General features: G+C 42.6%; 1 protein-coding gene across 1 annotated transcript in view; it reads left to right on the top strand.

Moving 5' to 3' along the window:
* LOC122250215 (uncharacterized) overlaps positions 1–12,500 on the top strand; it is a 25,125-nt gene that overhangs the window by 10,957 nt on the left and 1,668 nt on the right. The window contains exon 2 of the mRNA XM_043011565.2: positions 10,797–12,500. This exon is cut by the window's right edge and continues 1,668 nt beyond it. Within this exon, the coding sequence (XP_042867499.2) occupies positions 10,797–12,500 (1,704 nt within the window). The remainder of the gene's footprint in view (positions 1–10,796) is intronic.

Raw genomic sequence — 12,500 nt, 5'->3', positions numbered from 1 at the left:
CGCGAAAATTCTATCGCACTAATATTCCGAAATCAAACAATAATCATTACAGTGGTTGAGTTCACCTTCATCATTACCATGACAACGATTAATTACCTTGAGAATTACCATATTGTCAATATGATAATGCGTCAAGGACCGCTAATTCATATTCAAATCGAGTTATAATGCGCCTAATGTAACTTCTCAAGTAATCAAATGAAATTAGATATTGTAATTCCGTAATGGTTGTAAACCGTTCACGACTCGGATAAGGTAATCTTAATAGGCTTATGATTAGCTTAATTGGCCTGTGTATAGAAATGGAGACAGCTGTGTCTGGTAACACTGGACGTAGCGTATCCTGCTCACGTTCGGTCGCTAACATCCGCTTCGTTTTTGTTTTTTTGTTTCGTTTGTTTTGTTTTGTGATGTCTGATCTTCCTGTTTTATCTTCGTTTTGTTATATTTTCCTTGTGTTCTTTTTTTCTTTCTTTTTAAATATTATCTTAATATCTTACTCCTTATGACAAACTTTTTCCTCCTACACCACTCCTTCCGCGTCCGCCTCCACTGCTGCCGAGAGCACCTCCACCACCACCACCTCCTCCTCCTCCCCTCCCTCCCCCTCTTCCTCCTCCACCTCCTCTTCTTCCTCCTCCTCTTCTTCTTTTTCTTCTTCTTCTTCTTCTACTTCTTCCTCTTCCTCCTCCTGTTCCTCCTTTCTTCTTCCTCTTCCCCTCCCTCTCCTCCTCCTCCTCCTCCTCCTCCTCCTCCTCCTCTCCTCTCCTCTTCTTCTTCTTCCTCTTCCTCCTCCTGTTCCTCCTTTCTTCTTTCTTCTCCCCCCTCTCCTCCTTCCCTCCTTCCTTCTCCATAGCTATCTCACCCACCAGAGAAGACACCCATCAACCGCATTCCCTTTCCCTCTCTTTCTCTTTGCCCGCGATTACCTCTCCTTAATACCTGCCTATCTCTTGCAATATTGCGTACCTCCCCTGCAACCCTTTCTCCTTCCATAGTTTAGAAAGCGAGCGCGCAGACAATAAGGCAGTCGAGTTCTTCTTACGTATGAATCCATAAAGATCCAGAAACCGTGAAGGCGCATCCGGACTCGCTAATGCGAACGCTTTATATCCGGGCACCGAGTGTGACGGAGATGTTACTAAAATGAGAGTGAAGTTTGCCATTATGCGAAATCATGTGAAGAAGTGAAGTGGTCGTTATCTTTGGACGACCGGAACTTCGGATGAGTGATGATGTGGATGATTTTTTAAGATTTTTTTCGATTTTTTCTTTTCTTTTTTCGTCTGTCTTCTTCTGATTCCTTCAGGATAAGGGTTCGGCGATGTTCTTTTGTTTTGTTACTTCTCGTTCGTCTTCTGTTTTTAGTTTTTTTTTCACTCTTGTTATGATGTCATAATGGGGTATATAATTTGTTAATTGGAGTTCGTAGGTGATTAAATTATAAAGAAATTCGAACTAAAAGCCATCTTTAGCACAATGCGATTCCCACAATATAACATTTCTGACGTCACATTACCATGCGCACTTTCACCCACACGTGCGTAAATGTCATCATTACAGACAGCTATATATTTCATCACCGTCCAAATTCCGTAACGCAAGAGTGACAAAATCAACTGGACATCACGTATTATAAAACACGTAAGAATTGAATAAAAAAGAAAAGATTGTAAAGAAAATGGGACAGAGAGTGTTGCCATATCGAGGTTAGCTGAACCTGCTAGATTAATTAGTTTTCTTTTTCTTTTTTCTTTTTTCTTTTTTTTTTCTTTTGAAGCTCACCAGGAACTTCGATCTGGAACTTGAGAAAGTATAATTAATTGCATGGCGGTTATCATCATGTATTGGTAATAACGGATATGTGCTAATGGTTAATAACGTAATAAATGCATTCGAAGAGACAATTACAGTTTGTGAGAAGGGTGATTAATACAGTCAATGGATTTTATTCTGTCATGAACAATATGACATCCTGATAACAAAAGTAGTTTAATTACGCGTAAAGCGTGGGTGAACATTCGATATAGTTGTCACAATAGGAATAACTTTTGAACGATAACGATATACAAAAGAGCGAAAGAAACAAGGTATCCTAATTGGCAACGCTGCACACGGAACAGCTGATCACAAGGGAGGAGAAAGCAAGCTGTGGCAACGCTGTCCGTTAAGAACAAGTTCTCTTCACGCTTTCCGTGCTTGGACATGCTTCCTCCTCATCCTGATTCTTACTTTCTCGTCCGTGCTATGAATAATAAGATCTTGCTGCTTTTATAGCTTCCTCTCATGATTTATCTCTTTCTCTCAATCTCTCTCTTTCTCTTTCTCTTTCTCTCTCTGTAACTCTCTCTCTCTATCTATCTATCTCTTTCTCTCTCTCTCTCTCTCTCTCTCTCTCTCTCTCTCTCTCTTCCTCTCTATCTCTCTCTCTCTCTATCTATCTATCTATCTTTCTATCCATCTATCTATTTATCTCCCTCCCTCCCTCCTATTTTCCACTATAGGAAGCAGAGCGATATCGCTGACACGATCCTGGTTAATTAACATGTCATCAATATCACAACGACGAAGAAGAGAACCATAATCAGTAATTGAAAGCAGTGTAATTCCGAAAAGGTCATAGGAGCACCTTTTTTCCCCCCTTTCTTTCGTTCTTTCTTTCGTTCTTTTCTCATTACCGCCGCGCTTCCTCTGGGCTCGAGCAGTCACATTGTAGTTACGCACGTGTTCGCTTGTGAATCTTGTAGTATTTGGGTGAGATAAGTAATAACGTGAATCATGCGTCATGCCTGACTCGTGTCTTTGTAATGTAATACGTGGCACGTGTTAACTCATAGGAAAATTATAGTATGATCTCTCTCTCTCTCTCTCTCTCTCTCTCTCTCTCTCTCTCTCTCTCTCTCTCTCTCTCTCTCTCTCTCTCTCTCTCTCCTTCTCTCTCTTTTCTCTCTCTCTCTCTCTCTCTCTCTCTCTCTCTCTCTCTCTCTATATATATATATATATATATATATATATATATATATATATATATATATATATACATATGTATAGATATGTATATATAAACGTGTATATATATTTATATATAAACGTATATATATATATATATATATATATATATATATATATATATATATATATATATATACATATATATATATGTATATATATTAGCATTTATATATATATATATATATATATATATATATATATATATATATCTACACACATATATACGTATACACATATATATCAGTAAGAAGGGGAAAAAATGCATTGGAAAGTCTGCCTCCCATAATTCATGTGTCTGACATGGACTTATTAGAAGAAAGCTAAATGCAAGGTTGCTTTAAGTACGATCATGAGTCATCACTTAATTTCCAAGACGGTACCCGAGAAAGAGAAATTTCCAGAAGGATTACGCTTTTTGGGCACTTTTTGAAAATTTTCTCCCATGGAAAGTAAAGTCTTGTGGTAAGAGGGGGGAAGGAGGGAGGGAGGGAGGTAGGGGAGAAAAAGGAGACATTTTTATCAGAACAATTAAAATCTGCTTGAATTATATATATATATATATATATATATATATATATATATATATATATATATATATATATATATATATATATATCACCGTGATACATAGTGCATAGCGAAGAGAACTACAATAATCTCGAGATATAGAGAGAGATAAACGAGAGAAAAACACGTGATTGGTAGTCCGGCGATGGAACCACCGGCTAGTCAGTCAACTGCTTGTGAAAGTACCCAGTAAGAGGAAGTGTTACAAGCATATTCAACCTTAAGCGCAAAGAGGCGTTGGGGAGTAAACCTGTTTGTGGCGGGGCGGTAGCGGAAGATAGGAAAAGCTGCACATTGCTTGTGCTTGTGCCAAGAACAGCGGGCAGGTGGAGGAAGAGAGCTGGGGGCAAGGGGGGGTACGGGGGTATTGGGATGGGGGTGGGGGGTATAGCTTTCTCTTGGGTGGTGGTATTATTCATTCGGTCACACGCTTGTTGGATGTGTTCTCCTTTTTTTTCTTTCTTTTTTTTCTTTCCTTTGGGCTTTTATTGTTCTTTTATGTTGACTGTTATCTCGTTTGGGGCATGTTGGGTATGTTGTTTGATGTCATTGATTTTGTCATTTTGTTGATTGTGTGTGTATGTGTGGCACATACATACACGCAATAAGCACATACACACACACACACTTACATACACACACACACACACACTCACACACACACACACACACACACACACACACACACACACACACACACATATATATATATATATATATATATATATATATATGTATATATATATATATATATACATACATATATATAAACAGACATACATATATAAAATTACTCCAATCTCTCCTTGATACTTATCTCCCCTTTCATTATCCTTCTCTCCTTATCCACCCACTCCGCATCAATTTCTCACTCGCTTCTCACCCCATCACGAAAACGCCTTAAATCGCTCGGGTTCCGTTTCCCTCCCTTCGCTGACGGACCACCCACGATCCACCCAAGAATCGGTCCCTCTCTCTCTCTCTGAGCATACGGTGCCCTGCCCTTTCTGGGATTGCCCCCTTTCTCGTACCGTGTGGGGGGAGGGGAGGGAGGGGGAGGGGGGAGGAGGTGGTCTGGGTCTGTTTTTGTTCTTCGATTTCGTCTCCTTTTTCTTCTTCTTCTCTTTGTCTTCACTTTTTTTTTATCGTATTTGTATCAGACTTCTTTTCGTTAACTTTTTGATCGCGTTTTATTTATTTATTCATTATTATAACACACGCTTACCCATGTTTCTATTCTAACTATTAGACAAGTTATCATCCAGAGTATAATTCCTCGCTATAATCGCCATCCGGTGAGAAATTCCCCGTGTGGATATTCTTAACGATTTCCCTAATTAACGTCTCTTAGAGCTCGTCACTTCTCCAAGGTCGAATTCTTCGGGAAAAGCAAACAACATCTATGTAGATACACAACCTCCTATTATATAGATCAAGGTTACATTACGCCTTTTGTTATCCGTTTCAGTACCTTGTCAAGAGCTTTCCAAGGGCCATTGTTATTAATTAGGCCTATTACAGAAGGGCGGCGCCTCTCTCTCTCTCCTTCTCTCTGTCTCTCTTTCTCTCATAGGCCTCGGCAGACGTAAACAAACCCCGGTCGTGAGGGAGAGATTTCTCGTAGGAAAGCTGTTTGTCTGAAGGCTTAGATTTTGTTCAACATGTGTTCGTGAGACTTTCGATTGACGGATTATATTCATTCTGCAGTTCATTTGCTTGTGTGTTGTGTGTGTGTGTTTTTTTCTGTGACTGACTCACTCTCTCTTTCTCTTTCTCTCCACCTTTCTTTCTCTTTATCTCTCTCTCTATATATATTTTTTTTCTCTATCCATCTATCTATCTATCTGTCTATATCTATCTATCCATCCATCCATCAACCCATCTATTTATCCATCTATTTATCAGTTTATCTCTTACCCAATCTGATTAACTTTCCTGTTAACCCTGTATCTCTCTGCAATCTATGTCTATACTTTAGGTAAAAGACACAAGAGCTTTAAACGAAGGCGAATGAGAGAGCCTATAAATGAAAGAAAAATTGGCAATAACATTTATCGAGAGAAAGGGGGTTACCGGATGGAGAAAATTATGAGAAATAGAGATATTAAGAGGAGAGTAGATTCTTCCAACCTCCAGATGAGAAAGAGAAATCAATACCAATAGATTTTTTCTTAGTTTTCTTTTTTGATCGAGTGTTAAAAAAGCGACCCACTATATATAGTTTCTCTGCTACACAAAAAGTGTATGTTAGCTATAATTTCATTTTTTCGTAGAAGAGAAAGTATCAAACGTTTTTTCTTGGATCGAAGATAAGAAAAAAAACTTGTATAGCATAAAAACAGATCAGAGATGATATACGAGTCACTAGACAAAGAAAGCCCGAGAGTAAAAAAAAAGAACAAGAAAGCTTTCAAAAAACCCTAAAAGAACTCCAATCTCTTTGAAGAAAAGCTAAAGGAACGGATCTCCGTTTTTCTTCGGGCGTTCACGCACCAGCGCCGCCGTCGTGAGGTGGCGGTTTTTGAAATCATTTGTCCTTTCTTATTTTCTTTGCAAACATCTTTCTCCGTTGATCTTTCGCTTTTCTCTTTCGGATGCCGGGAAGAAAGTGGTCTTTCGAGATATGTGGTGAAGTTTCTTCAGAGAATATACATGAGATGTTTTTGTGTGTTTGTATATGCTGAAAGCGAAGTTGATATTAGTATCTTTTTTATATCTTAATCTAATCTTTGACCATATTTAATCTTGGCATTGCGTAGAGGAAGATGTTATTGTGTTAGATCTAGGTAGGTGTTGATAATGGGAAAGCTGATACAGTTCTTATTCTATTATTAGTATTATCATTATAATCGTAACGATTATTAATAGTCACAAATATTTCGTTAATAATTACATAATTGCCGTATAGATCTTTTGCCATGGCATGTCATTAAACCTAGCTTCATGACCAGCACCGTTATTAACATATCCATTATTTCCAATCAGCATGCATTATCTCGCTCACCATCATCGTAAATGCAAATGCCAGTAACGAAGTATTAAAAAACGGTGACATCCCTCAACAAAAGACAGACATCGAAGTCCATCGCCTGAGCTCTTTAAGACGGATAACTCATTCGCTATTCATCTCTTTGCCAGTCCTTCTGACGGAGGGTGACGGTGATTACGTGTCCATTAAGGGCATGAAGAAGACGTCAGTTACAATGACCGTAATGATGGTTGATGAGCCATTACGAGGGGAATGTCGTGAGAGTAAATTCTTTCTCTCTTGTGCTTACCCGCGGCCGCCATGTTCGTTGGGAGTGGGTCGTCGGTTGGTTTGTTTATTTTTCTCCATTTCGAAATTTCTCCGTTTATTATCTATTTCATTTTTTGTTTTTTGTTTTTTTTATTACTGTTGTTGTTCATTCTGCGTTTTTTTTTTCTCAGGAGGGGTGGAGCTTTGCTTTATTTCCATCTGAAAAATGAGTCGATTACGCTATGAAATTTTTCTTCCACCTGTTTGGAAAATCACCTCTTTTTGTCTCGTAGTGTTCGTTTATGTACCGCTCGTTTGCCGTCTCTCCTGTCTCTCTTTTCCTGGAGTTTATCTCGTTTTAAAACAGGCTACCACATGTCTCAAACGTGTTTCCTCAAAAATGTAATTAGTCTGTTTCAATGTATCAAGTAAGAGATCCCTTTCCATCCACAGTTGCCATCTACTGTATTTGCTTATAGGTACTTTTTCGTGTCACGTAGCACACCAGAAACAAGATATGACCGGACACATAAGTAGCATCAACAACGTACATATTTGATGGGAATACATACTTGCTGTGAAACCGTTCAGGGCAAGAGAGAAAGTAGCAAGGTTGTTGAGAGGAGAGAGAAAGAGAGAGCGAAAGAGAGACAGCAAAAGAGGAGAGAGGGAAGGAACGGACTGTAGGGAGAAGGCGGTAGAAAAAAAAATGAGAGAGAAAGTGAATTAGGGTGTAAAACCATCTCACTGGAACACTTTCTTTCCTTCTTCCTGACTGGAACACCTTTCTCTCCTGTCGTATTCCCCCTTCCCCTCCCCTCTTCTCTCTGCCAAATCCCCTCCTCCCCTTACCCCTACCATCTTCCCCCTCTCCTCTACCAGAGTTCCCCACTTTCTTCTACCAAAATCCCCCCACCAAAATCCCCCTCCCCCTCCCCCTCTTTCCCCCACCAAAATCCCCCTCCCCCACTTTCCTCCACCCCCCCGCCTCCCCCTATTCCCCCGTACAAGCCCCAGGCAGCTTAATGTATTCTGTCTGACCTTTCGAAAATCCAGCGAGGAAAGTGACCAACCGAGTAACGATGCTCTTCTAAGAATGTCGGAGGTGAATGGGAGAAGAAGAAAAAAAAAAACTGCTCGTGTTTTTCTGGTTTACTTTTCCTCGCTATTAAATTTTTTTTTTTCCTTTTTCTTTTTTTCTTATTTTATTAGTTCGTTTCTTTTTGTTAACTTTTTTTTTAACTTGTCTTTCCTTTCGTTTTAGGTATGTGGTTGTTTCTTGATTTAAGTTTTTGTTTGTTCTTTTTCTTAATTAATTATGTCGTTCTGTAGGAAAGCGTGTCTCACTTTGCTATTTTATAATTTTGGGTTTAGTCTTCATGGAATATTATCTACGTATGTAATTATCTATCTATGTCTTCATGTAATATTATCTATATATATATATTATCAATTTTCTGAATTGACTTTCTCTTTTGCGATAATTTCTTAACATAGTTTCGTTTTTTTTACTTTAGGTCGGTGTCTTTGATGTTGTCTATATTTGCCCTTGGTTTATTCTTCATTTTCTTCTAGTTTTCTTTCACTCTCTTTTCTTTATTATTCCTTTCCTTTTTATTTTCCTCTTTTTACTGCTTTTATTTTTGCTAATTATTGTTATTGCTTCAGCTTTCTTATTTTTTTATTTTCGTTTTCCTCTAACTTCTTCCCCTGTTTTCTTTTCATTATCATTGGTAATAGTTATCCTACGCATGCTTTCGCTTCCCTCCCTCCTCCCCTCCACACTCCTACTCCCTCCATCACGCCACTCCCTCCACCACGCCACTCCCTCCACCACGCCTACTTGCAATCTGCATTCTCTTCCTACCCCCTATCCCCAGCCTCCCGTAATATCCTTTCCTCCACTTGCAATGCCCGCCTTCCTCCCTCCTTCACGCCCTCCTGCAACCTGCACTACCCCGTCCTTATACCACACCCGTCGCACCTAACCCCTCATTTCCTCCCTCCCTCCCTCCCTCCCTACACCACACCCATCTTGCAACCCCCTCTCCCCTCTCCCCTCCCCGTCCCCTCACCAACACCCATCTCGCAACCCCTCCCCCCCACCCCCCACCCCCTCCACACCCTCATCTGGCCGTGCCCTGCAACTCCAACTTTCCACGGACGGATTGTGCTTATCTCGGGCAGCTTGGTCACCGGGCAGGAGCCACAGCCTCCGACTTTCTCCGTCAACCAGTTCTCTTAGCTGTCGTCTGCGGGCTCTCTAATAATAGCTGACTGGTGCCCTTGTTTTTTTTTTCTGTTGTCCAAACCCGGGTTTTTTTTATGTGTGCGTGGATGTTTCGTTTCTTTTTCTTTTTTTTTGTAAGTGTGTTGTTTTGTTGGTTGGTTGTTTTATTGTTTGTTGAGGTTTATTTCTTTTGGTTTTTGTATTTGTCTCCTTACCGTCGTCCTTCCTTTCATTCTTTCCATCTCTATTCTCTTTCGTTCTTCTGGATTGATTCCTTTCTTCATTAACTCTTTTCTCTTTTCTCCCCCCCCCCACCCCTCCTCTTAGTCATCCACCATTCACATTTTTATTTCTCGACATTTCATACTTCCTTCTTCCCCCCACCCCCACCCTCTACAATTCAGAAATTCCATTAGAGAAAATAGAAAGAAGAAAAAAAAAAGAAGAAGCGCCGTACCAACACTCCCGGATTTTCCAAGATGACTCAGTATCCCCTCGAGTGATAATTCGGAAGACAAGCCTGAGGTCACGTGTGGCTGAGGGTGCAGATTCTGTGTCCCTTTTTTTGTATGGGAATTGTTTGTCATTATTTTCAACTATGTGTGGTCGAGGTTGTTATTGTCTTTTATGTGTTTAGTGGTTTTGTTTCTTTGTTATTGTTATTATTTAGTTCTGGTGGTTCCTGAATCGTAAATTGGAGAATGAGTGTGAATGAGTTTCATCATCATTTCTCATAAAAACAAAAACAAAAAATGTATATATATATATAAATATACACTTATATAAATACATATATATGTATATATATATATATATATATGTATGTATATACATATATACATACATATATATGTATCTATATTATACGTATATATATACATATATATTTATTTTCATATATATATATATATAATATATATATATATTATATATATATATATATATATATATATATATATATATATATATAATATATATATATATATATATATATATATATATATATATGTGTGTGTGTGTGTGTGTGTGTGTGTGTGTGTGCGTATATATATATTATATATATATATATATATATGTATATATACTATATATATACAAATATATATATATATATATATATATATATATATATATATATTATGTATATAAATATACATAAACATGATTTCTTTGTGGTACTGTTGACTATTTCTTTAATGTTTTCTCCTTTTCGCCATTCAAACCAAAATCAATAACTTAACAATAGCTTATTATGAAGAAGCCTTTCTACTGAAAAAATAACTTGAAATTATCAAATCTCTTCGCTGACTTGCAATGTTTCTTCTTCTCCTCTTCCCCTTCCTCTCCCTCTTCCTCCTCTTCCTCTTCCCCCTCCTCCCCTCTTCCTCTTCCTACCCGTCCATCCCCATTTCCTGCTCCTCCTCCTCCTTCTCATCCTCTACCTCCTCCTCCATGTCTTCTTATTCTTCCTCTCCCTCATCCTCTGCCTCCTGCTCCTCTTCTTCCTTTTCCTCATCCTCCTCTTCCTCATCCTCTGCCTCCTCCTTCTAACTAGCCCATTTTCCCTTCCCTTGCAAATCTTCTTAACTGCTCCTTCAAATCCTTCCCACCAGCCCGTTTTCCCTTTTCCCTTCTGCATCGCCTCGTTCAAAGACCCTCCTTCTCACCAACCCGTTTTCCTTTTTCCCTTCTGCATCGCCTCGTTCAAAGACCCTCCTTCTCACCAGCCCGTTTTCCCTTTCGTTGCAGGCGTTGGTGGTGCTGGCCCTCGTGGCTTCCCAGCCGGCGGAATCGAAGAGGGTCAAGCGAACCATCGGCAAGTGGTTCTCCGGCTTTTCGAAGCTGTTCAAGAAAGAAGAACCCGAACCCGAGCCTGTGAGGTACAAGTACATCTCTCTGCCTCAGCCTCCGCCTATTTACCACCCTCCACCCCCTGCGCCCACATACGGCCCTCCGCCTCCACCCTATGGAGGTGGCGTCGGCGGTGGATTCGGACACGGCGGCGGCGGCGGCGGCGGTGGATTCGGACACGGTGTTGGCGGTGGATTCGGACACGGCGGAGGCGGCGGTGGTGGATTCGGACACGGCGGCGGCGGTGGTGGATTCGTTGGAGGCAAAGGTCACGGTGGTGGAGGATTTGGACTCGGGGGCGGCAAGGGTCTCGGCGGAGGTGGATTCGGACATGGAGGAGGTGGAGGTGGAGGAGGCGGTGGCTACGGCGGTGGTGGAGGACATGGTATCGGAGGAGGACACGGTATCGGAGGCGGACACGGAGGCGGAGGAGGACACGGTATCGGAGGCGGACACGGAGGAGGAGGAGGAGGACACGGTATCGGAGGCGGACACGGCGGCGGACACGGAGGAGGAGGACATGGAGGCGGTCACGACATCCCTCACGGCTTCGGCCCCGTAAAACACACAGACGTAGTGCACGCCGGCGGTGACTCGTACAGCGCCCCTCCGCCTCCCCCGCCCACCGATACCTACAGCTCTCACTCCATCCCGACGGTTGTTGGCGGCGGCCACGGCGGAGGTTTCGGCGGCGGACACGGCGGCGGACACGGTGGCGGACACGGCGGTGGACACGGCGGTGGACACGGCGGCGGCTTCGGCGGCGGCAGCGATGGCTTCGGTGGCGGAGACCTAATCACATCCGGCCCAGTTATCCACTCTGGACCTGTTGTTCCACCTGCTCCCGCACCCAGCCATCCTCCTCCACACACTTCCGTCCCAGTGGTTCCACCTGCCCCCCAGCCTATCCACGTCTCCCAGCCTGCCCCCGGGCCTCACTCTGAGCTCAGCAACAGCTACAGGGCCCCTCCGTCCTTCCCTCCACCCATGGCTGAACATGGCTCCTCGTCATCCTCCTATCTCGACGGCTTCCAGCCCTCCCAGCCCATCCCTGTGGCTCCCGTGGGTCCCGCTCCTCCTCCTCCTCTGTATGACCTCCCAGCTGGCTCTTCAGGCGTCGGCCTCGGCGGTGGCGTCGGCCTCGGCGGTGGCGTCGGCCTCGGCGGTGGCCTCGGCGGTGGCGTCGGCGGTGGCTTTGGCGATACGCACTCCCCTGCTCCGCTCGATGTCCTGCCGCCCTCTCCCATCGCCCCCTCGCTCCCTATCCAGACACCGAGCGAGTCCTACGAAAGCCCAAGGACCATAGCTGGAGCTCTGGATTCACTTGGCCTGGACATCAGCTCGCAGTTGGGCTACGACGACCCAATCATCGAGATTGTCTTCGAGGACGGCGAGCCAGCTCCCCCTCCACCCCCGCCCATCATCGACCCCGAGCTCTTCGCTCTCCAGGAGGAACCTGTAGAAGTGTACTTCATCGAGTACTCTCCGGGAGACAACATCGACGACATAGCTGCCCTAAACCTAGAGGGCGCTCAGCCTGCCATTCTCCACGATCTTCCAGAAGAACTTCCGTTTGACGTCCGCTCGCAGCTGCTAGATTCT

The sequence above is a fragment of the Penaeus japonicus genome, unplaced genomic scaffold (assembly GCF_977035675.1).
Source record: "Penaeus japonicus unplaced genomic scaffold, GWHDUDI00000001_assembly GWHDUDI00000029, whole genome shotgun sequence".
Classification (NCBI taxonomy): Eukaryota; Metazoa; Arthropoda; class Malacostraca; order Decapoda; family Penaeidae; genus Penaeus; species Penaeus japonicus.
This window is presented reverse-complemented; position numbering and strand designations above follow the sequence as displayed.